Raw genomic sequence first — 26,544 nt, 5'->3', positions numbered from 1 at the left:
GCTGGTGCTCCTAAAGTTTGTTTCTTTTTCACATGGTGAAGGTTCTAGAGAAAAGCATTTTATATGCCCAATTTATATAAATTCTGGGCTTCATCTGGAATCTTCAGAGAGATACAAGATTTTTCCCCCTACAAAAAGATTCCTGGCAATATTGGGCAAACAAAATGAAATTACTGGATGGTGAATGAGAGCTGCGCTCTGTCATTCCAATCTGTGGTAAGAAAAGAGCCCAGCAGCAAGCGCAAGCTGTAAAAACTTTTTGTATTCTGATATAAGCAGCTTACAAAAACAAGACAGATGTGATAATTATATAAGCAAAATGTACAGCATGATAACACCCATAGCTACTGGGTTACAGAATCACAGAATGGTGAGGGGTGGAAGGGACCTCTGGAGATCATCTAGTCCAACCCCACTGCCAGAGCAGGGTCACCTACAACAGGTTGCACAGGACGGCATCCAGGCGGGTTTTGATTGTCTCCAGAGTGGGAGACTCCACCACGTCTCTGGGCAGCCTGTGCCAGTGCTCTGCCACCCTCAAAGTAAAAAAGTTCCTCCTCATGTTTAGATTGAACTTCCCATGTTCAAGCTTGTGCCCATTACGTCTTGTCCTATCACTGGGCACCACTGAAAAAAGACTGTTCCCATCCCCCTGGCATCCTCTCTTTAAATATTTATAAGCATTGATAAGATCCCCCCTCAGTCTTCTTTTCTCTAGACTGAAAAGGCCCAAGTCCCCCAGCCTTTCCTCATAAGAAAGATGCTCCAATCCCCTAATCATCTTTGTAGCCCTTTGCTGGACCCTCTCCAGCAGTTTCCTCTCCTTCTTGAACTGGGGAGCCCAGAACTGGACACAATAGTCCAGTCAGGCTGGTTGTGCTTTGCTTTCTTGAGTGTGGTTTTTTTTTTTTCCTTCTAGTTTTAAAATACAGAAAAATGACCCATTTGCAGCAAGGGAGGCTGATTATTTTATTTTATTTCTTTTATAACACCTCCGCACCGCCTTTGAGGCAGAGGGTGACTTTTGTAGGCGTGTTTAAAAACTAAGAAATAAAATAATTATAATAAAAAAACAAAAACAAAAACAAAACAAAACAAAAAAAACAACAAACCCTACCAAGACGAGACTTCTGAGAAAATACGCAACCTGACATTGTTGCAAGTTACGGAGAAAGCTATTATAAATGAAAGGGACTAGAGAACCACAACCATTTTCTCTTTCTGCCCTAGCTCTTCTACTCCTTGCTTGGGCAGAGGTCCTCCGCAGAATGAATTTTTCGCTCTTCAGTAACAGCAAAAAGAAAAATATTTTGATAATATTTTGAGAATTCGATTATAAACCCACAAAGCCACAAAAACTGGCAAAGGACCTAGAAGGTGTAACACTTGAAACTGCCAATTCATTTATTTAACTGAGTGGATTTCAGATAGTTTCCTTTTACCAGTCAAACAGTGACTTGGGGTTAGCCCCGCTGGGGATTGAGTCGTTACAAGGCCGCATCTGAATTTTCCCCTCCGCCCCTTTCCAGAAGCTCAGCCTCCGAGTGGAGACGCATAATAACCGAAGCAGGGCTGCGGCCAAGGGTCTGGGCGATGCCAAAGCTTCGCCGCTTCTGATGCGGCGGTGCTAAGGGGCTCCTGGGAGGATGGTGTGTGAGAAAGTGGGGTATGACAGGAGGGTGAACGTTTGCTTGCTTTGTGAAGGCAGTTTGGATACGTGGTGAAGGGTTAAAGTCAAGTCTTGGCTGCATCCAGCCAAGATTTGCAAGAGAAATCCTGCCGTCATTCAGCTGAAGAGGTTTTTTGGACCAAAACTTCGTCCCTGCTATCTCCCTGTGGCATTGTTGCACAGCTTTGTGTCCAGATGTTGCCTTTTTCAGCCAAATTTTGCTTTCTGATGATACAGAGATTGGAGGCGAAGTCACCAGATTTTCTGTAAAACCTCTTTAATATCAGTCCGCCAGCCTAATAAAGCCCCTCCTGAAGCAACTGGGAACACTGGAATTGGGCTGATGTCTTTTGCCTTTAACCTTGACCAGCACAGTGTTCACAGCTAAATGGGAGTCTGACATAAGGATGCATTTTAGGTGACTTCCTCATTTTTTGGAGCTTTCTTGAGACTTCCTTGTCTGGTCACCAAGTCATCTGACCACAGTGGTTGCTCTGTAGCTGCTTCAGATCTATTACTTTGTTCTTGTTTCACCATCATAAGGTTTGTGTTTGTAGGCAATTATCTCGGTGAATGCGCATAAAGACAGGTCAATGTGTATTAACAGTAATGTGTTTGAGTTGCTGTGGTTCTCATTGTACTCTTGGATACATTGAAAAAGAATAGCAGATAAAGCTGGGATTGTTTTTGCATAAATGCTTGAAGCTTGTTTAGTTTCGCATGTGTTATGAGTTATCCAGCTGGCATGTGGGATAGTGTCTGTCTCTGATGAGTATAATCATAGATGGCAGCATAAATGAATTTCTGGCAGATGTTCTGATGTCAACAGCACTGCTGGTTAATAGCAGGGTTTGGCTATTTAGACCTTTGTTAATGAAGTTAGAACTATTTATGTAGTAGTTCAGGTATAGTAGACACTTCCCAGGGAAAGATGCAAGGACTCTGCAACTGGAAGTGAAGGCAAAACAGACTGAATTTGCACTAATTACAATCTCTTTGCTGTTGGCTAAAGACCTTTAGTTGTACACGCTGATGCACATCTCGTGCTGATGTGGTGATATCCAGATATTGTAAATAGCTTCAGGTAATCAGGGCACACACAGTTCTTATGCAACTGGCAGGTTGACAGCAGAGTGGAGAACTGCTGGGAAATCCCTTCCTGCACGCAAGATATTCCAACAGCGAGGTGGAGGTGCTCAAACCCTGCTGCAAGCTTAATAGCAACAGGAGACCAGAACCTCATACCAGGTGTATGGGGAAGGGCAGTCACATTCAGAGTAGGAGTTGGAAGAATTTTGGTGGTTTTGCTGACTGATTAGAACTAACTAAAAATAACTAATTAGAAAACACATTTCTAAAGAAAATAAATTACAGAATCTCTTAACCAAATGTGTCTGACTACTACCTGAGACCAGAGTCCTAAGGAACAACAAATCCTTGTTTAATCTGACTTTTTTTTGTCACTGAATATTTAAACCTTTTGTTCAAATTATTCAAGTACACCATCTCTTTTAGTAAAAAGAGTTCAGACATGGGTGACCAATGTTGCGATAAAAGGGTTTGTTTTGGAAAAGAAAATTTCAAACATTATGTAATTTGACTTACCTAACACTCCCCTTCACAGGTTTTAGCTTAGTAAAACTTATGCTTGCATACCCTAATACCATGCCTATGGGCAGCAATGCTTTTCTGGGCATCTAAGGTAATCGTCACTGGTTACTCTGGGTTTTTGGGCCTGCCCTTGTTCCCACTATCACAGTTGTTCCAGAGATCCTGGCTTGGATGTCTGTGCTGTCACTTGAGGGATATCTTAGTAGCTAAACTCATCCAAAGGGAACTGTCTTGACTGGAAACTATAACTAGTGGAAACGGCAGGTACTATGCCAGTATGAGGCTACTTGTGGAAGTAAGACAGGCTATAGCCCACTTAGAATCTTCATAAAATCATGCATGGTGTCTTTAAGCTATTTTCTTAACCCTTGTTCCCAGAGATTAAGTGATAAGACCTATCCAGTCTGGTGAAACATTTGTTCTTTTTCGTATATACTCTGGCTTATTTATAGTTGTTTGTGCCTCAAACTCTAAAGTAAATCTGTTTTCCATACAGCTTGAAGAACTTATACTTGCATTGATGCTCTCTCTTGTTTTTAAACAGGGTTTCACTGACTATTTTACTGCACAGCAGCTGTGAGGCTGAGCCTGATAGCAGTTCTTATCTCTTAACACTGTTCTAAAACCAGTTTTCTTCAACCCTGAACCCTGTTGTGTAATTACAAGCAATAAATCTGAAGGATCTAGTCCTAATGGGCGTGAATAACCCTATAAAAGCAAACAAGACTTTGCCACCAACTTCAAGGAGGTACCCAGGTCTGAGAGAGGAATTCGCTATGTGACAATATGGTATCACTTGAGTGATGGGGATTTTTTTCAGAGCTTCTTGTGTTATCTCCTGGTTTCAGTAACTTTTTTTACCTTTTTTGGGCAGGCCTCATGCTGTTCTCTTCCTCATGTTTCCATTATTGTTCGGATCTCTTCCCTGTTTCATCCTTGCTGCTTTCTGGAGGCTTCCATTGCACCTGTGTCCCCACAGAAGCTGTGGAGGTGGCAGTGGTGGCACTGCTCCTCAGAGAAACACCGTTGTTGGGGGCGGTGGGGAGTTGTGGCACATGCACTGCTGGGCCATGAGTAGAGCTGGGCCATGAATTCTCCTAAGAGAGCAGCTAGGTTGGTGATCTGCTTAGGCATCCCTGCCCCCCCCTTTCCCATGCTTTATTCTTTCCTAATGCTTTACTGACAGGCTTCCTGTGACAACAATGACTCACTACATTGTGAGGTGACACCAACACATCAGTACATGCTTCCCCTTCTCCCACAGCTGAGAGGTGTCTCTCTCTGGGCTGCCTGGAGCTCTGCGCTATTTTTCCACTTGGTCACCTAGAAGCAAAGAAATGGTTACTGCAAGTGAGAAGCTGCTCTTGAGAACTGTTGCTTGTGTACCAGCTTCTCCCTATTCTTTAGAAAGAACAAATAAAAACTAAAAGTGGCAAACCTTGTCACTCTTCAAAAGTTCTTGAAGCCAGTTTTCTGAGACTTAATCCTACTTGCACTGCTCTTGAAACAAACAAAACTACTGAAAATGTTCATCAAAACTGTGTGGGCCCATGCTAAAAGCTTTGTTTTAGTATACAACCTGCTTTGCAGTGTGATTAGGCCATCAATGCACTAGTTAAGGAGGCCATTTTGCCACATTCCTGAGAAGAGGCTAATCTCCGAAAGGTAGAAAATAAAGTGTGACCTCACGCAACAAATATCTGAGCCCCAAAGCTGCTTTGCTTTCTCCCAGCTGTACCAGGCGATCCAATAAAAGATATCTAAGCAAAATGCCCATTGCTTGCATTATTGTGTCAAGAGGACTGCTTTTGAGTTATTTTAACGTTATGGCTTGGCAATTTGCTTTTTAGCATAAATATATGGTTTACCATCTAATCAGTCCTTTGACATGACCTTCCTTGGTCTTTGCGCTTCAACTCAAAGTCCAAAAATCATTACTGCAGACACTTGCCATGCTAAACTTAATTAAAACAGTGTCTCCTTCAAAGAGGCTGAGAGAAAACAAACTTGCCTATTTGTCACTTTTTTTATTTTGCTTATGAAGGCAGTTCTAGTTAAGAAATGGTCTGAATGGTCATGCATTTGGTGGCGAACAAGGTTACAATGTAGTGTTTTGTTGCAACATAGATGGGTTTTACAATCTGCTGAAGGCAGTGCCTGGTTGACACAGAATTAACTTCTCCAGCAGAATTCAGAGTTATGTCAGTGCTTTATAGACATAATATTTCTTCTTATTTCAGGGAAAGAATGTACTCAGGACGAAAGCACAGCTGCAGCTATCTTCGCTGTTCAAATGGATGACTACTTAGGAGGAAAGCCTGTGCAGAGTAGAGAAATTCAAGGATATGAGTCTACTGAGTTTGTGGGCTACTTCAAAGGAGGAATTAAATACAAGGTAAAGAGCCAGCTGTCAAAATACAGTCTGAAAATGTGTAACATTGTCCCCTAAGTAAACTCAAATCTTTTGCTTTGTATCTGTTACTGAAAGTTTAAAAATTGTTTCCTAATGTTTAGTAGTTTTAGATCTGAACTATCTATCCTAAACTATAGGAGTCCCAGTATTTGTACAGAAAGCAGCAGCTTGTTTACCACTGTCTCTTCTGATAACTGAAAACCTGTCCCAGTTTTATTCCCGTCCCTGACTGCCCCCAAATCAAACTATCCTGAGATTTCATACTTGTGTGTCTAAAGGCGCTCACAGTAGGGACTCTCCGTGTTTGGGAGGCAGTAAACTTCACAGAAACCGTTTCTATGTTGTAGACTGAATCATTTTGTTCAAATGCAGAACCCAATGTGCTTAAGTGGTAAAAACATGAGCAGAGTGGAAAAGACCAAAACCTCACTTTAGTCTAAAAATGGTGCTATGGCAGTCCTACTGCAGTTTTTTTTTCTTTGACGTAGGTAAAAAAACCCTCCCAAATACTTTTAATGAAATTTTTAAAATGTTTTAAGAAGCTGTAGTGTCAGTCTCCGTGTTGTGTCGCTTCCAGAAGCGGAATCTTTGGAAGGAAATTTTTTGAGGCATCTATGTTTTTTAAGAATAATGTAATGAATCTCCTTTTAGTAGGAGCTCTGGGACCCATAGTTCTGTCAGCCTTTTTCCCATTATGGAGGTTTGTAACTTGTCACAGTCTACATAACCAATTTGAAGCTTTTAACTGTGCTTGCATAAGAGAGCTTGACAGTAACCTGCCCTCTTACTTTTTTTTTTTCTTTGTGATTTCAAGAGACGCTTTCTATTCCAACCCAATATCTGGCTCTCCTGGAGGAGTAGAGAATGCTGCCTCGCAGAGGCAGAGAGCCAAGCCAGTTTGCAGAAATAAGTTAGGCTTAAACTTGCACTTTATAGATTGCAAATCAATAGTTTTGTGTCATTTCCACAAGTTTGGTGCTCTTTGCTAGGTTGCCTCCTAATTTGCAAATATTCCTTTCACAAAGTTACAGAGCTGTTGTGGAATGACTCCTCCCTCCACACATAACCAGGCACTAAAACCACCCAGACCTCTGAGTTTAAGGGAGTTGTGAAAACTTGTATCCTCTGCTTTCCCTCGGTCCTTATTTGATAACCTGCTGACTTTTATCCTAACAGTGTGGTTCAGCATTACCTTATCCTCTGGATGATGCAGGGAAGTACAGTAAATCCTGTGATTTCCTTCTCCCCATTCATCTGAAAATCCTTCAAAGCAGGGCAATATCTGCTCCCTCAGATCATACGAGTGTTCAGCAGCAGCAGTGTTCCCCAAGTCTGTCTGGTCTGTGGTCAGTGTTGTTAAATAGTCTATTATTTTGGTTCACCTCTCACTGCATAAGCTATTTTTTTCCTGTTAGCTCTTCTGCTGTAGCAAAATGGTAAATTTGCATAAATCAAACTGAAATAAAGCTTGCTGCTTTGTTGTTTTGTTTTATTCAGGCAGGTGGTGTTGCCTCTGGATTTAATCATGTTGTTACTAATGATCTAAGTGCTCAGAGGCTTCTGCATATCAAGGGCCGGAGAGTTGTAAGAGCCACAGAAGTCCCCCTGGCTTGGACCAGCTTCAACAGAGGAGATTGTTTCATTATTGACCTCGGCACTGTAAGTCTTTCCTAGAGCAAAACGCACTGATAAGAGATGCAGCATCCCTTCTAAGGTTTGAATCATCCCCTAAAATGCACAACTGATTTTGTCACTCACTCAAACTGACAGAAAGAATCTGCTTTCGTAATTCAGTTTTAGTGTCACAACATTTTGAAGGTTTAAAACTGCCCTAAATGTTTTCTGAAATATGCAGATTATCCTTCAGGAAACATCTCTTTCCCACTGGAGGCACTGGGCTTTTTTACTACTCATGTTCGAACCTTAAGCTGTTCACAGTAAGTCCTGTCTGACTTTGACACTATCCACCAGCTGAATGGACCAGTGCTAGGGTTCAGAGCAGAACACAGATTGGACCGTTCTCTTAAGAGCATTTCTTCATGTTCATAAAACTTGGATTATGACAATTTACCCTAAAGAAATAGCTGCAAAAGAAGTTGTCATAATAAACTTGTCACACAATGTATTGTAAAACTACTTGAGTATTTCAAGAGATCACTTGAGAAGCCATTCCATACATCAAGGCTTTTTGCTGAAAGCAAGTAGAGAGACTTAATGAAGAAGTGTATGGACAGACAGAAGATAATTTTGCTTGTTCCAGATGACTTAAAGTATAGTACTGTCACCTTTGTACTCAAAAGTCTTAAAATTAATTCTGAAAGTAGTAGCTGGGATGTAGTCTGTGCTTGTTAGATGCTAGTTATCAGTTTGAAATTCTTCCCATGCCTGATATGTTGACACACATAAAATTAAGAGCATATGAAAGAAAATAGCTTATTTGCAAGGCAGCAGCTGCAGTTGGTCTTAACTGTGGTGCTTCACAAGGAAGTGGTCAGCTACTTCAAGATTTCAGAGAAGAGTTCCCTGACCTATTGAAAAAGGAGCTCTTCTGAACTTGTTATGAGTACGGATGTTTCTTCTGAAAAGCATCCCCCGGTGTGATGATTGAAGATATTTGTATCAAGTAGCTAAATTGATTATGGCTGTTAGAATTTTATCATGCTTAGCAGCCTTCAGATAGAATAACAACCAGTGTTTTCCTAACATTATCCCATTTTTCCTATGGCACTGTGGTCTTATAATTTGAAACTGCTGAGTCATCAGTATCCAAACAGCTGTGTCTCAATGTCACTTTGTATTAAGGATGCATAGATGACTCAATCATCTATTCCCTTTCAGTGTTAACCCATGGCAAATGGGAAAGTTGGAACTAAACATGGATAGAAAATGCTGCTTTTGCAGTCAGGCTGTCACAGGGCTTGAGTTTTCTGGTTTGGAATTAACCTCCCATGGACACCCTGTGAAACTGGGTGTACTCCATGAATTTGACTTGTCCTGACCCTTATTGTGCTGCAGTTACCCAGTTCACCTAAAGTAATTACTCAAGTCCTGCTGCAGACATGGCAACGACACTGATGAAACACAGAAACGTGGTATGTTTATAGCTTGGGGTTCATCCCTTTTGATGAGACTTGTTGCGATGAAAGCACTGTCACTAAACAATGTAAATGTAACATGGCTTCATAGTCTTGATTTCTAATTCTGAATGTACATGGTGAGCCTTTTTCTTTTTTTTAGTATAACATGACTCTGGTTTCTGATTTCCTGTTTGACAAGACAGAGGTTAAGCAGCAATGCAACGCTGTGCCTTTGCAGGAAGAAAGATTAGATGTGAACATCTAGATCTCTTCTTTACCATGCTGTAGGAAATGTCAGTCAAATCACATGACTAACAACAGTTCTTGGTCTTGCCATGTCAGTGGGATACAGGGGATGGGTTTTCTTGGATGTGTTAACAAGTTAAGGAAAAAGTCTTTCAGCATGCAGGCATTTGGAGTAATTTCCTCATAGGTTAGTATGTAAACCGCACCTTTCTTTTGGGGGAGGAAAGGGCAATGTGTGACATACTTCAAGATGAAGATATGGAGGTCTAATGTATTTCTATAGAGAAATAGATGTGGTGTAAAACTTGCTCAAGCTTTCTACTGTGACAGTGTATTTTCTAAGCACTGTATTTCAAGTAACTGTAAGTAACTGTAGTAACTGTAAGTTAAGTAACTGTATTTGTGTATTTTCTAAGCACTGTATTTCAAGCTGAAGTAACTGTATTCGAGATTGAAATTTTCCATGGCTCCATGACTAGGGGTCTATTGTAAATGGGTGAGTCTTTACAGGAACTCTTAATTGAATTCAGAGGTCCTTTTAAAAAAAAAAAAAAAAGGTTCAATTAGACTCCTCAATAATTGAAATAAAATAAATCTTAAATAGGGTTGCTCTTGAGTCTTGGGATTTATTGCAGGGCACTAGTGAATCATTGTCTGAGAATAATGGGCAGTAATTGCATAAAATAATGAACTTATGGCCAGTGCTTTTAATAACAAATTATTGTAGCATGTCAAATAAGATGAATTTCCAAGACTTACTTTCCCCAGTCTCTTAGCTAACCAGAAGGACGGTCTCCATGGCACTGAAAAACTGCTTATGCAGTCCATTTGATGTTACATTTTTATCAAGCCACTTACCTAATATAATGAAAAATAATTTCTAATATAATGAAAAATAATTTCTGTTTTCCCACTGAGCTCAATTACAGCAGTATTTTAAACCTACGGTTTGAACAGATAGGGGAAAACTAAGAAAGGTAATGATCAGGACTAAAATCATTGAAGTCATTAAGGTTTCCCTCCCAGTGACAATGCCTTTGAGTAAAAAGTGTTTGTGTGCATTTCCGGCTGGATTCACATATTTACAGTTCAGGTTCTGATGATTACTTCATACCTAGATATGTTACTAACCCATATTTACAGCACTTCAAATATCCTGTCCAGGTCTTATCTTGCCTCCTTTGAACTCTCTAGGCTGGAACAGAAAGCAGCTTCAGATGTCAGAGAAAGCACTGTCTTTGACATGAGGGGAGTCATTACCTGCGGGTAATGCACGAAGACCTTTTATTCAAGCAATCTTCTGTAAGACCATGACATGAGCGCTGTGACCACCAGGCTGATGTTCCAGCGCAATGAATGATCCAGGAGGGTGCCTGGAGTGCAATAACCTGGTTTATGATTTTATTTCTATTTTTTTTCTACAAGGGATTTCGATGACATCTCCTTGATTAACCTGGAAAACTCCCTGTCTGGGAGCCTTTGGGACAGGGCAGGCAAGACCAGTGCAAAGCAGTTGCTGAGAAGGCTTTGTACAGGCCTGGAGTAAAGCGCACCTTACCTTGTCAGGTGCTGCTTAGCATCTCCTGTCCTGGCATAGCTGTGCTTAAGCTCTCCCAGAAGCCATGATCTTCTGCCACACTTCCCATTCCATCCTTTTGGCTGGAAGGTGATGAGCTCTTCTTGGTGTCCCACCTGACAGGCACCAGGACAGATTTGGCAGTTTTTGGTGGCCATAAACTGGCCTTGGTCTGTGCTGTCCTCTTTACTGCCAGATGCAGCTCTCCCTGCATCACCCCATCCTCCAGCCACCTTCCCTTAGCCACATCTGTCTCTCTTCCTCCATCACCAAGACAAATTCTCAAAACGGAAAGGAGCATGAGAGACCATGGAAGAACGACCATGGAAGGGAAGGAAAAAGATTATTCACTGTGCCTCTCAGTGAATAACATACATGCTGTTTCCCAGGCTATTTTAGTATTGTGCAGATGCATATGTTAATATAGGTTATAGGTATATTTCTGATAAGGTGTGCTGAAGACTTTCATCTCTGTCAGTTTTCTTTAGTGATTGGTTTAAAGTGGGAAGGAAACTTAGCAGCATTAGGAAGTTCACCCTACCTACATTGGTGTACACTGAGGATGTACAAAATGTGAATGTTGAGATGTGTTGATAATTTGGGTAGTTATCAAAACATGGAGCAGAAATAATGGGAGTAAGAATACAATAAGACAGCATGAAGTGATCAGCTGATCTTATTGAAAGCTTCTCAACTCAGTTTGGGAAGCTCTGCTGTATGAAAGCTGTCTAAAGGTGTATCCTTAGTGACCAGCAAAAATACTGTCTACGCATTTGTTCAGGTAGAGCTTTGTAAAACATAAGACTTGGTTCTCCCCAGGTGACTTCCTTCTTGATAGGAGGCCGGAGCAGTGCTATAAATCAAATGACTGCAGAGGGCGGGGAAAGAGCTGCATACCATTTGGCCTCCTGGAAAAAATTAGGAAACCCTTGGTAAAATAAGGTGGGGGGGGATGTGTGACAAGTACCAAGCAGTTCTGAGCTTGGCCCTGATTAAGGCTGGAAAGTTTTGTCACTACAAAGTTCTACCGATGAAATGTTACCCTTCTTCCCAAAGGAAGAATGCAGATGGTGAGGTGATAGCTTTGTCACAAGTTAAGTGAAGACTGAAGGTAAACTGCATGCAGTTGCCCATCCTTCCCATTCCCATAGGGGTACTTATAAACTGATTTATAAGCAGAGAAGAGGTTTGCTGGTTTGAAATTTAAAAGAGCCTGTGCTGTGCTTAAAAACAACTTGTGCCATCCAGCAATCCATGTATGTAATGCTCAAGGGCTCCATGAATCATAAGTGAAAATTAGGATGTTAGAACTCAAAAGTATGAGACTGAATAAAGCCATTGTGATCATGTATCTGTCAGTATGCTCCTACTTGAACTCCTGACAGATAGCTATTATCAAAAGGAAAAAGATTTCTGTCTTGCACAAAGACACTAGAAAAAATACATCAAGCAAAAAGGCTGGGGGTTTTTATGACTACTGTTTTTTTGTGCAAACTGTTAACTTGCTATAGATCAAATTATGTTTACAAAAAGAAAATTAACTTCTGCTTTTTAACAGTAAAAGACCAAGAGGACAGATTCTTGCTTTATGATTATGGCTACAGGGCATGATTCAGCATCACATTGCAACCTTAAACACAGCTGTAGTTTTGCTTGCTGCTGTGATCTCCCGGCCTTCTTGCCTGCGCTATCATTCTAGATGGCTTTGCTTCTCCGCCTTTAGAGAAACCAACACAATCAGCATATTCATTGCTTTAATAAAGTCACTGTTTGGGTATAAACAAGACTGGAAAAGCAGATTCTTGCATGTTGGAGTTCACCAGTGTAAGTTTCTCTTTCTAGTTGCTTTCCCTGGCACTAACAACTGACTAGCCATGTCCTTTTTCCATGTTTTTCATTCACATTTCTCCTACAACTAACCTCTTCCCCAGTTTCCTCCAGCTGCCAGTTAAACTATTGCTCTGCTGTAGCAGGGAGTTGCCAAACACGTAGCAGAGCTTGAAGAACTAAACTGCTTTAGTTCTTTATTAACTTTATGGACTTATTAACAGCTTAAAAATGGGGTTATAACTATGCACCGTGTATCTTAGTAAGCAAATGTCTAATTTTGCTGTAAATCTGTGAACCAATTATTTTTACAGCCCCAGTAGTGTAAACTCCAGCATTCTGGAAATTGTTATAGTCCCAAAGTCATCAGATGGAGAGAAATCAATATTAAGTCTCCCCCCAGCCCCGGCTTCAGTTAGAGTATTCAGGCTATGTAGTTTTCCTTCATACTCAGACTGGAAAGCTTCCCCTTGCCCCCACTTGTATGCAGAAAAGTGGCTGAAACAGAGACTATCATTAAAGCTTCAGGTGGATTGGACGTACATACATGCACAAGGATTCACTTAGGTTACTTTTCTTCCTGATGCTGTAGGAAATCCAGATGTTTTGCTGCTTGAGCTGCTGTTACTTAGAATAAATACCTTCTGGTACTCACCCTCTAATGCACTGTGGTATAGCAACAGCCATTCCCAGAATACACTAGCAAAACAGGTGTGAGAGGAAAAATGAATGTAGTAACTGTATGACTGTGGTACATCTGACTTTTTTTATTTTGACAATTTGTTCCAGTTGAATCAACTGGGAGATTCCAAGGCTGATTACAAAGACACTATTGTAATTATACCAGGGCCAGGCTCGTGGTGGCCTCAGCAGCATTCTGGCTGAATGAATTCAGAGTTTGTTTTGGATTATCAAAACTCCACAACTCTCAATGGTTCACTGTATTACACTTTCAACAAATGTAAAAAGGCAGATCTGATGATTATGTGAAATTATTTTTTTCTTTTCACTGCCTGTATCAAGAAGTCAACAGTCAAGACGGGGAAAAAACATTGAATAACTTAACGAGAAAAATGTCTCCAGAAGTCTATATTAACCTGGTTCAATCCAAACATTCTTCATATATATGTCAGTTCCTAAAATACTGAATGTCAGTGAACTGACAGAAAGTGCTGTGTCCTAGGCACTTTAATTCAGTTTTACTGTTCAGTCATTTTCCCCACTATTTGGATGTTGTTTTCTTGATTTAGCACTCTTTCTTGCTTGAAAAAAACAACTCTACACTCTTGGCTTAGGGCGCTCCATTTAGTTTCCAAGAATTTGGTGTTTGAATTACAAACACCGAGGTAATGTGCATTTGTTTTACAAATGCTTCTACTGAAAACTGAAGGCACTGGAAGCATTTCTGTTGTTTGCAGTGCATATAAAAACTTTTTTCCAGGTCTATTTGTATTTTGTATTGGCATTTTTCCTCTAAATCTGTTAACTTTCGAGACTAGACTTTAACAAAGAACAGTTTCAGCTAAAATGAACTTGTGCGTTATCAGAACAGCTGTTTATTAATGACCACGAAGAGAATGAATGATGTCTCAGCTGAGTGGATGCCAATTGTTCTGATACAAACATAGGATTATGATAAGATACATATAAAAGCTTTGCCACTGTTCATGCATGTTCAGTCTGCCTTTAGTGTTGCTAGGTTTTTTTTCTACTTTCCTCAAGAAAAGCAGTGTCTTAGGTTCACTCACACGTGAGTGTTAGGAGTGCAGGCTCCTTTGTGCGCTCCTGCACCACAGCTCCTCTCCTCCTGACCCACCTTGCTTTACAAGCCTCGTCGGCCTTTATTCTACCTACCCACTGTGAAACCACTACCGTGGCTTTCCCTGATGTGGTTATTTGCCTACCCTCTGAGCTGATTCTGTCTAATAAACAGAAGCAGCTAAGCTGAAGAGAAGAATTAAGGAAGTAATAACTTTACAAACCCTCTTTTCTTGCTTTTCGCCCTTTTGTATGGGTTGTGGGGGTAAAGAGAACGTGGCGTGGTGTTTCACATGACTGAGCAGGTTTAGCTATAGGTCTCTTTTGCTCTAAGCCCCTCTGCCTCCGTACCTAACATTGTGGTTTAGAGGAACAGGAGGCAACATCCTGACGGACATACGTTAAGTCAGCACAAGCTACATCATGTTGACATGGCACTATTCATGCTATAGATTTAGCTGACTCTTAAATATGAGTGGTAATTTTCTTAATTGAGGTGCAATTACATTCTGGAAGCATGTTCTGGTGTAGATGTGGGCAAAGGTGGACAGGCTTGGGGTGCATCAGGGCCTGCCAACAAAGAATAGAGGCACACCAACTTGTGATACTTGGCTTAAAGTCTTTCCTTAATGAAAGCTTAAACTTTTAGTTTAATATTTTAAGATTAACGACACCTAATCCCTTAATCATTTCACTGTTGTTTTCTACCAAAATTGAAGTTTTACAACAAATTTGCTTCAAATAGAGTTTTGAAATTGATTTAATTTGTTTAGCTTTTTAATGTCTCTTCATGTAAGAGAATGCAAATCAGCAGTTACAGTAAGGGCTGGAAATTAATAGGTAATTTAACAAAGACATAGGATTAAAACACTTTTACGTTCAGGATGTGTTTGTAACTAGAACAAAATTGTGAGTTCTTCACAGATTTAAGCTTCTTGGTTTTGCTTTCATAGTCCTGTCTAAGATTCATAGAAAAGACAGGACACAGAGTATATTTTCATTTGCCTCCAAACTGAGCAGGCTGCCAGTTGAATACAGAGGTGGCTGTGTGTTAGAAAGGAAAATTTGGTTTTATGTCACTTCTGAAATAACTAAGGGGGTTTTTGGTTTACTTTTTCTTCTCTTGCTCTACATGCCATTTGGAGCAGGAAGGCAGAAGGTGTACTTTCACCATCCCTCTCCATACAGGGAAAAGTGCCGAGGTACTCTTACTCAGAGTTACACAAGCCATACATAATCATCCTGCCACACACTTCTGTATAGAAGCTAAGTGTTGGGTCATTTTTAATGTGCTGTAGAAATCTCATGTGACTTGCTCAAGGTCATTCTGCAGGCCAGAAGCTATCAAGAATAAAAGTAGTGACTCCTGCTGCTCTCGAACTAGAACACCAAACTGCATCCCCAAAACGTGCAGAGGAGGAGAGACCTTGCTATGACCACAGTGTGCATGGCACAGACCCGCTTTGCCTTCCCGAACTCCCTCAGGAATTTTAGAATGATCATTCGGATTATTCATTATAACATTTTTCTCGCCCTGAGCTGCTAATTGTCCCATTGTGATCTGACAAGTATCAACAACCATTAATATCAGGCAGCAGAATAGCTCTCTTCCATAGCATCTCTCTCGAATTCTCTTAAAGAGATTACAAAAAATAAATAATACTGCCAGTACAAACTTCTGAAAATAAACTGGGCTTGTCACAGGAATTACTGATGAATGAAGTTCCTTTTTTTTTTTTTGAGGGGAGTGAACACTTGAAGTCTATTTTCATTTTAATGGAAACATTTTTTGTCAGCTGGCCAATTCAAAATAAGGTTAGCAAAACAAGCCTAAAAATAGTGAAGGTGTAGTACAGCTAAGAAATTGTGAAGGCACTGAGTGAGCTAAAGCTAAATACCATATTATGGCCCTAGCTGAGCACTATATATGTATGTCTAAAAATAAATACATGAATAATAAAATATAAGCCAAAAGCTCAGTCGACTTTTGGACATGGTTAGATAACTAGGTGACTGTATTTCAGGTAAATCTAAATAGATCTAAATATTAGCCTTGTCAAGAAGTGGCTTTAACATTTAAAAACCCAATCTGCCTAGAGATTGAAATGGGTAAGTTGTATCAGGAAAACAAACTTGTAAATATCCAGATGAACTTCTACCACGAATCAAAATTAGATACATTTTAAAATAATTGAGAAGGTGATTTTACTTCAGAAGAGAAAATTAACTAAATATGAGCTCCTGAAGGCTTGTAGCACTGAACGCTTAAGATATTTGTTTAGTGCTCATAGTAAATACAGTAAAATATTATATACTTTGGGACAGTTTCATGACTTGTGGCTGCTCACTTCCTTCTACTAAATTACACAGTGTGTGAAGTTTAGCTGTAAGGGTTTTAATAAAGAATACTGTCTTTATTATCTAGTTGTGAAAGGAATCAGATTCTTGTTTCTCTACATTTTAAAATCACTATTTTTTAAATAACTAGGGAAGATGGAGTTTATAGGAATGGTACGGCTCGTCCATGTGAAGTCCAGGTCAAGGATGCTTTCAGACACTGCTTGTTGATTCAAGTTTTTTTATGCAGCAGGAGAAAACCTTACCACACACGATTTCTCAAGGTTACAGCTAACAGAATTTCATATGTATTTATTTTAGTTTAGGACAAAAGCATTTAGGCCACATTATTTTGTAGGAATGTTTCTGTAGTTTAGAAAGGCGGACTCCATAAGGAAAATGAAGTCTGCAAATCAAAAAATCTAAAATCCATTACTGTAGATTTTGAAGATCTTTCTCCTCCCTAAGGCTGACTTGCAGCCTAGAGTCAGTGGACTGTAGGAAAGCTCCATTTAGGCACTTGCTGACTGAACGCAAAGTGGGAGAACATGCCATGAATGCGGGATAGCCAGGGTGCACTGTGCAGTGGGACCTTTAGGAGATGCTAAGAAAAGAAAATGTGGATTTGTTGTCTGAGAAGTAAAGTCTTTGTAATTTGCAGTGGCAATTTAAGCCTCACAATATTCTTTGTGGTCAGTACAGTAAATACTATTCATTTTGTAGATGAGCATAGATGTTTGAGGTTGCACGGCCAGTTACCAAAAGAAGGCTGACACGTACAACCGAAACTGAACTTTTAACCTTTCTGAATAAGTCTACCCTGTGAATTGCAGCATACGCACTGAGATAAGGCAAGAGCTCCCTAACCTCTTCAGCTAATTCTCTATATATGCCGTCTTCCTCTTCCTTATTGCATCTGTATTGCATCTCCTATCTCTCTAGTGATTCCTGTTTTCTCACATAATTTCAAATAAGCTTAATTAGTACGAGGTAGGCCAAGATGAGAATGAGTAAGTCTGAGTGCTGAAATTCTCAGAAACTAAAGGAGTTTGTGTTTTGGGAAGTGTCCCAAAATTTGGGAGACGATGGCTGAAGAAGTGCATGGCTATAATAACTATATTAAAAAAACTGTTCAAATTGAAACATTTGATTCTCTACACACTCAGGGCAGTCTTTCATTAATTCTTTAGAAAATTCTGTTTCTCCAAGTATGCATGGATTTATTTTTTTTCCTGTGTAAATGTTGAAAGTCAGATTTGAGATAAGGTTCAGATCTGAAGCCAAGTATGTCTCCAGATTCTGGATACTTAGTAAGCTGACAGTATTTAAACCAGAACTTGGAAGCATTTTTTTTTTCTTGTCTTAAGCCTACAGTCAATTTGGTAAAGGCAAGCCAAAAACCTCACACCTTTCACTGAATAACATCTGCAAGTTGAAAGGTATCCAGTTCTGGCAATTTGTGTAATCCTGGCATAAGCTTAAAACTTCGTCTTTGAAGGATGCTTTGGAAGGGAAGGGAATTTGGCTGTGACATCACCGAGTTTGGGGGTTTTTTTTGTGTCCAAGCTGATGAAAAGTAAATACCAGAAGTTACCAGCATTGTTTCGCATGGAGACAGCATCAACATTAGCTGCCTTCTAAAAGTTTGCATCTGCTAGCACTGAGAAGCTGTACTTCATCTCTCACTTGTTCCAAGCCTCTATTTCAAGTACTATTAAATAATGACAGTGGCAGCAGAAGTAGCTTAAAAAACTTTTTTTGAATGAAACAGGTTTTCATCTGCAATCTAAGTTTTATACAGTTGTATATACATCGTAAAACTAAGACCTCAGTAATTTGCTCAGTGAGGACTCTGATTAAATCCTTGTTTTTTGCATCGTACATGAACACAAACCAGTTCAACTTCTTTTAGAGTTGAAGATGACTGTCTGCTTTTATTGCTGTACTGTTCTTCCAGAAGAAGGAAGGGGGGAAGAAAAGCAACCAGCCAAGCTGATTAATTTCCTTTGACTAGTTCCTTCCAGCTCAGCCTCTAGCACCTCTGCAGCTTATGTTCTGCCTCTTCTTAGTAATTTTATCAAGACCAACATCTAAATTCTGTATTCTGAAATGCTTTGCATTCAGGATGAAGAACGGGACTTGCCCAAACTGGAGGTCCTTGGTCTGTCCTGTGACTGGATTAGGTGACCTGTCTTAGGCTGGTTATGGTGGCCCTCCCTCCTGAGAGGTGCCTTGGGAACGTGCTCCATTCTGGTTGAATTGTGCTTTCCCTGTCATGTGCGGGGCATACCCGTCCACTACCTACTCAGCCAGGCGAAAGGAAGGCCTTGAAGGCCTGTAAGATGAGACCTAGGAGTGGGCTACTGCCAACAGGGCTCTTGCTCATCAGCATGAAGAGTTGCTGCTGCAGTGTCTGAGGACCTCCTTGCAGAGGTGACAGCTACGATGGGGTGGAGTGCCCCTGTGGCAGAAGCTCACTCCTACTGCTATGTTTCCTGCATGGAGGCATCTTTTACAGATGTGTCTCTTGTCTTTATTTTAGTCAGCTCCTGAGGCAGGAAGGGGGACCGGGTATGTGTCCATCTTCTGCTGGGGAGGAACTTGCTTTCACTTACCAGAAAAACTGCCTGTTCCTGATCTGTAAATCTTTAGAATTAATTTATAAAGACATTTGTGATAGCTACAGTTGGAAGGGCTTGCACTAATCTGGTGTTAATAAACTTCTATGAGCATTGGATCAGCTGTACACTGAGGAAAAATCTTCCGGAGAAGAAGACTTCTTATTCAACACACCTCTGTCATCTGTTTGCACTTGAGCTGGTTTTGTGGTTTGATGCAGCAGAGTGGGTGGCAAGTATCATTATACAGCAAAAAGTCACCAAAATAAAAACTGGATTGAAAGATCTAACTTTACTTTTGAGTAGCAGATACAGTCAGGGTTTTCCTCGAGCTTTTGAAATTACTTTGTTTCTTGCCACAAATGAGAACCAGCACTGCTGAAGTAGCATAGAAGGGGAACTTCCAGATATGAAACAAAAACAATTTGGAGTAGCAAATTTAGGAGTTTTAGGTTCTTTAGATAGCTGATGACATATCTGTATTTGAGATAAAATTCAGTCAAACCAAAACTCTAACTATTCTGAGAATGAGAGATCTCCTAATATGTGGATGCTAAATTACATTACATAAATATCTTGCATATTACAAATAACTAGGTGACTTAGCAAATCTCTTCTGGAAAGTATTTCTGAAAGATGTAGCTTCACTGCTGTTCTGGTGGTTTAGATCCAGTAAAATAATTATTAATAAAACAGTAATTTCATATTTTTGCTCAGTGTTGAATCTTATTGCTAATGTGTGCATTCTTTTAATTATTTTAGGAAATATATCAGTGGTGTGGCTCATCATGCAATAAATACGAGCGGCTGAAGGCTACTCAAGTTGCTGTTGGCATTCGGGACAATGAACGAAATGGACGGTCTAAATTAATTACTGTGGAAGAAGGGAGTGAACCAGACCAGCTCATAGAGGTATTGTAATATCCGCACCAGTTACTGACATAGCTGTGAATAAAGTGTTTTTACACTTTAGGAGCTTAAATAGGATTGGCCTCAAACCTTGTGTTCTTCAAGGACTCCGGGAAGTCAGATTTAGGTTAAGGTAGCTCAGTTTATATATCTTTTCCCTCCTTATCTAAGCAATGTTAACTTTATTGGGCAATAGCGTCTGAGATAACTAACCATCTGAGAATACTTATCCAAGAACTAAACTTTTCAGAATTGGCCATAGGGTGACTGATTTAGCCGTAGGGTGACTGGATTTAACAGCATAGCTCATACCTGAACCACACTATCTGCTCCATATGAGGAAAGAGCACCATTGAGGTGGGACAGCACCCAACAATAGGAAGTACATAGAATTACTACATCTAGAATGTCAATAAATGTAGCAAATTGCATGGAGATGCATAGGGCCAGGCACACTGCTTTGCATCACCACTTTATTACAAACTCCTATGTACCTAACCTCTAGGAACCCTACCGAGCCCGTTCCTCGTATGCTTAGAAAGTTTAACTGTTTACTTAAAAAAATGGCATTTAGATTTCATAACTGAGTTGGTCAAAGTAGATGAAAAAAAAATTTCCCCAATTTATGGAGTTGTCAGATCTTGAAAAAATTTATGAGCACTGATGCCTTCTTGCAGGCCACATACTAATAAAAGCATTGTCATTTGGCGTTTCTGTGCTAAATTAAGCTTTTTCCATTCATTCTCTAAAAAGAAGGAAAAGGGAAGCAGGGTCATAAAGCAATCCCTCAATAAAATGGAAAATGTACAGTTAGAATTTTATCTTGCATTTCAGATTAACTTCAGGAAGTAATGCTAATGGTGCATGCAGGTATGCCATTATTTTTGACGGTGCTTACACTTGGTTTTGTCACATGGACTATAACTAGTTATTGCCTCAGCAGCAAAACGTGCCAGATGCTGAGCTGCCAGCCCGTGGCCGTGCTAGCTGTGGTGATGCCTTTGGATGATCTGGACATCTGCTGGCAAAGACTTTTTGCTTGTGGGTGTGAGTACAGATGTGGCTGTGCCCAGAAGTAGGGGAGGTGGCACCCAGTGCCCTGGAGATTTTTGAAGGAAAAAAAAAAAATGATCCTCTGTCTGGCTTTTACTTCCTTGTACCGACTTCTCACACGGGCTCTGATGAGGCACATATTTTACACTTATAACTTTTATGAAAAGTGTACAGGCTGACAATTAAAGCCCAACCTCCTGTTCCTTATTTGAATCACGGTATTGGTTTGCAGCCTGCTGCGGGCCAAGGCTGAGTGGCACCATGGGAACCTGCTGGCATGGTCCCCTGGCAGCAGCCTCCTAGTGCCGAGCCCATCCTGGGGTTACCGCTCGAGGCTCTGCACAGGGCTTCTTGTAAGCTCACGTGTTAGTTGGGAGCATTGATCAGAACAGCTGCACTTTGCACCTCTTATCCAGCTAAGGTACAGATGTAGATGCAAAGTCAGACTTCTGTGCCGCCGCAGGGATGGCCGTCGGGAGGCCGGCTGCCTCCTCCCCCGACAGGCTATGAGGTGCACAGCTATGCTGGCCTCACCCCTGCATCTGTTTGCCAGACTTTTTTTTTCAGCTGGGTGCAACTGTTGTTTTGTAGCAACCTTGACACATGATTAAAAGCAGGAAAAATGCCAAGGGTGCATTTTGATCCTGTAGTGTATTGTTACTGTACCAGGGAGTAAGACTTTTCTTCACTTGCTCGGCAGCGTATGAAGAAGTTTCTGCTTTGCCTTTTGGATTGTGAATATAGAGCAAAGAAAAATGGGTAGTTCAATGCAAGTAGGTTCGTGCCTTTTATTGGCACCACTGTAATGAGCCTGAGTCGAGTGCATTTGTCCGCAGCCAGGGCTTACCTTCTAGCCTGCATCATGCTAGGTGGCCTTGCTTTTGGAAGTGCTGCTCACATCACAGGGTTTGCAGCTCGGCTTTGGCTGTTCCAGTCCGAACTCTGACATGTGCTGCTAATAAGCCAGCAGCGTAGTTAACCTCACAAACATGTAAAAACTATTAATTCCTATTCCTGCTCAAATTGTATCCAGTTCCTGGTGCTCTTTATTTTGATTTCTCCTTGATCCCACAAAATTGCTTCTAATTTGCTGTAGCAGTCGCTGGGGCTGACTGCTCTGACACTAGCATTGTGCCTGTTTCTTCCCTCCGCATCAGGAAGGATGGATTTTTGCTATTGCCACCATTCTTAGAAAAAAGTTGATTTTATTTTCTAGAGAAAAGAATTATCACAGAATCACAGAATCTTCAGAGTTGGAAGGGACCTCTAGAGATCATCTAGTCCAACTCCCAATTATGTGCTTTAAATATGCATTTTGCCATCCAGCATGCCACTGAAATCAGAATGAGACTGCCTAAAATGGTCTCCTCTGATAAACATCAGGAATGATGCCCCCTCCTATGAGCTAGAAATCTGCTTCCGTATCAGCGGCTAAACTTGCTGGTGCAGCGCTGCTGGAAAAGTGTTCACCAGGCAGAGGCTGACGTACCCACCACGAATACCAAAATAAAGAGCTGATAGTGATCTTATCTCTACTCCGTAAGCACAGAGTCGTCACTCCCAGCCGGTAAAGCAAGACTGCTGTGCTTATGCCCCACCATGGCGGCAAGACACCGGCTGATTCAACAAACCCTGCCAGACTTCTCTCCTACTATGGGGATTAGCAGAGGCAGCAGCGGCCGTGCCGGGCTGGTGTTTCCCAGCGAGCCCGCTTTCCTCTTGGGAGCTGGGGAGCTGTGGGTGAGGTGAACTAAGAGGTCGCCTCCTCCCAACTACCATTTTTAGCAAGAACTGGGAATAGTCTGGCACTGCTTGAACAATTTGCCCATGGGAGAGAGCTGTCTGGAGCATGCTGTAGGGCCGGATGAACCGCTGTGGCAGGACAGCAAGATGCAGCTCGCTTGCCCTGGGAAAGGAGAGTGGCTAGAAGCCGGGTACGTGAGTAGTTTTGACAGCAGCAAGCCCTTTTTTTATCTGCCATAGTGAACAGGGGCCACTTGGGAACACACAGGGAATGTCCTGCGCTTGCACTCGGGAAACGCAGTGTGTCTGGATAGCTCAGACCTGCCGTGGGTGCACAGGTCATCACTTAAGATACCGCAGGAATCACTAGAACTCTTCAACTGCGAAGATGAGACAGAAACTTTCTGTGCAAGCACATCAAAAGTATTTAATCTAGGTGGTTTCACCTCTGTGTTTGCACTTTAGGTGAGGTACCGACTGGCAGGTTTAAGCGATGTTGTTTAGGGTTGCTGCCTTGCTAATTTAAAAAATAAACAGACCGCCTTGGACAAATTGCTGCTGTTGCTGCTCAGTAACTGTGACTGGTCTCCACAGTCACAGCTGCCCATAGTAAAATCCACCAAGATGCCAACTCTGCTCTGATTTTCACAGGTGAACAGCTGAATAGTTACTCACTCTGCTGAATCTTGGGTCTGAATGTTCAAATTGTGTTACAGGAAGTTTTTCATCTGCATGGAACCAATCCAAAAATAGGTCTTAGCAATGCTTGAGTCAGTTTGGTTGCTCCGGAATGACCACATTAGGGTTAGAGCTAACAACCCTTTTTTTTTTTTCTTTAACCAGAAGGAACACTGAATATATGGTTTCAAAGCTAACCTAGGACCAAAATCTTCTAGGATCAGCTGCTAGCCCTGTCAGAAACCCTCTTGGGCCGATGGCACCAACACTGATGCTTGTTCTTACGACTGCTTGCACAGTGGTTAGCAGAGATCTCACAGCACCGCACTTGTATACGCAAGAGATCTCAGAGATCTGAGAGTGGAGCCACAGTAATGGGTAGCTGTGCTCAGGACAGACAGTTTTCTATCTGTAGCTGGAATCCCTGCTCTAATTTTGCAGAGAGGACAAAACTGGGGAAGGTAAATTTTAAACATAAGTTTTCCATGACCTCATTACTCAGCACTGTGGGAAATGGTGAGTGGGATGTGTGAAGGACTGAGGTACCCTGTTTCCTTTCTCCGTTGAAGCTATTGTCCACTGTTTGGCTAGTGAATGTGTAAGCTGTGCTTCTGTTTTCAGAGTAATGGCAAATTGGAGAAACAAGGATTCAGAAATGTCTGGTTTTGTGAAGTTTTCTAGTCAGTCAGCAAGCTGAAGCTGCTTGCAGTAATGCGGGAAACACAGAAATTCAGTTCCGAGTCACCCAAGGGAAAGACCCAAAGCATCCAGTCCTCCGTGCATAGCACACCAGCACCTTGATCTGGTTTCATACCTCTAGAAATGAAGTAGGAGAGGAAGAGAAAGTCTTAGTATATTTGTTTTACTATATTTGTGTAGTTTGAAATATTAGACACCCTGAAAGATTTTTAGATTGACAGTACTGTTCTGACTACATAGATTCATCTCCCTGGGATACATTTTAAGTATTTCAGGCACCAGTGACAGTCTGCCTGCAGGGTGTAAGAGCCTATGCAAAAGTAGGACAGACTGAGTTTTAACTGAACCAAGTATTGAGCCTGCATCTGTCCCTGCTATTTAATTATAAGTGTTCAGCTAACACTTTTCAGGATGGTTCTCTTTTCTCTGCAGACAAAACTGTCTGATTCTTAGGATTCTTTTATTGTTCCCCTACAAATGATTCCCTTAAAACTGCAGCTCATGGTAGCATGATTGCCACAGTTTTTATTGCTGAGGCTTTTGGCTTTTGTTTCATTTTTGTAAAAGTTTTTGATGTTCATGGCTGAAATAATGAAACCTGAGAAACATGACTAAAACCACAGGTTGAAAACCACAAGAAAATGAAGGATCGTGTTTGGACGTATCTTTGAAATAACTCTTCTGCTTTTAAACAAAACCCCCCATGACTGTTGTTTACTCAGCATTTGCACTTGTCGTGTGCCTGGTTTTGTTAGAGTTCTAGTGGCCTTACAACAGGTGCATGCAAACTCACTTCTCATAAAATACTTGTGTAAATATTCAGCTAGTTTAAATATTGAGCAATAGAGGGAACCTCTGCCTCCTTTCTGATAACGCAGCCTTTCTCCTCCCTCCTTTTTTCTTTCGAGCTCCTAAGAAATGCTTCATCTTGAGAATTCCTGAATGCCATTGTGTTCAGTGATGATTGCTTTTGCCTGTGACATGAATAAATGCTGCGCACGGAGGTATGAGAATGGCTCCATCATATTACAGCCAATCACACCTTCCCACCTCTGTAACTGGGAAGGGACTGGTAGCACGACACAGTGCTAACTCAGTCATGTGGATAAAATCTCAAGAGCACAGGAACTAACAAGAGCCCATTGCAAATGCAATTTACAGAGGAGACCTCAATAATGCAAACCTCACCACAACGTCAAGCTCCCATAAACTTTAAATTAGCTGGATACGTGTCTGGGATGGAAGAGCAGGACCACCCCTTTCTTCCTTGTTAAATTCAAGCCCCTAAAAATTATTTGCTGCAAACCAAAGATAATTTCTAAGACCAGCATGGAACACGGTGAGGTAGCTGGGAAAAACGAAGGCTTGCTGTGACTTGTGACTGGCATAAATGGGTTTGACAGTGCAAAGACACACTCCTCTGAAGGAGCTAGGCAGGTTCCCGCAGTCTGTGGTGCTGTCACATGGATCATTGCAGAAGGCTTGAAGAGCAGCGAGTGTCCCGCCAGTTTGGTACCTGCTCAAACCCAGAGCCAGCAAGAGTAGGATCTGACATCACAACTCTGCAAAAGCAAAAATTGCTATTGCTGCACTCATAACATTTGCATTTCTTCTTGTTCTCTTGCTTTTGGTTGTATTAAGAGGTCAAGTCACTCTAAGGACATGTTGGTTTGTTTTGTATACAGGGGAGTGAAGGAACAGTGGGAGTGAGGGTGATGCATGAGGAAGAGGAGGAGGAGGAGGGGTAACTTCTTTTGTGGCATACAAACTCCAGGCATTTGTTAGGGATTAAACAATTGTTTAATAGTGTAGCTTGTACACAATTTTACTCGGATGCTATGAGTTCATAAGCAATGAACTGCATGTAACTATTGTGGTCCAGCCTGACCTGTTCACTAGCAAGAAAATGCCCAATACAAAAACTACCTTAATGAAGTCATATTATGCCAAATTATCCGTGGCTTTGGGAGTATGTAAGCCAAAGTAGTATCTTCTATTGTCTAAATTGAGACAGTTGGAAAAAATGGACAAGCTTCCAGGGAATTTTTGGAAATAAATACTGGAAATGAATTTCAGTTCCAGGGCAGAGGCACTATTGAACAGTCACATACCAAGGAAAAGGAATGCACTGAGACAGGGGTGAGGACAATGAAAATTGTACCAGTCTACAATGCAAAGACTATGCTAAGCAGTCAAAACAGACAGAGAGGAGTTAACGTCATTTTCATGAGGATGCAGAGACTTAAGAAAGCTAATGGGCAGAAAATAGCAGAACTTCTAGCCATAGTTACTAGCTGTAGTTGCATTGGCTACTCAAATGAACAGACAAC

General features: G+C 41.2%; 1 protein-coding gene across 1 annotated transcript in view; it reads left to right on the top strand.

Moving 5' to 3' along the window:
* Nucleotides 1-5,525: 5,525 nt before the first annotated feature.
* SCIN (scinderin) overlaps nt 5,526-26,544 on the top strand; it is a 45,537-nt gene continuing 24,518 nt past the window's right edge. The window contains exons 1-3 of the mRNA XM_009894944.1: nt 5,526-5,675; nt 7,191-7,352; nt 19,895-20,044. Of these exons, the coding sequence (XP_009893246.1) occupies nt 5,574-5,675; nt 7,191-7,352; nt 19,895-20,044 (414 nt within the window). The 5' untranslated portion in view covers nt 5,526-5,573. The remainder of the gene's footprint in view (nt 5,676-7,190; nt 7,353-19,894; nt 20,045-26,544) is intronic.

The sequence above is a fragment of the Charadrius vociferus genome, unplaced genomic scaffold (assembly GCF_000708025.1).
Source record: "Charadrius vociferus isolate BGI_N301 unplaced genomic scaffold, ASM70802v2 scaffold181, whole genome shotgun sequence".
NCBI lineage: Eukaryota > Metazoa > Chordata > Aves > Charadriiformes > Charadriidae > Charadrius > Charadrius vociferus.
The sequence above is the reverse complement of the archived record's forward strand: the minus strand, read 5'-3'. Positions and strand labels throughout refer to the sequence as shown.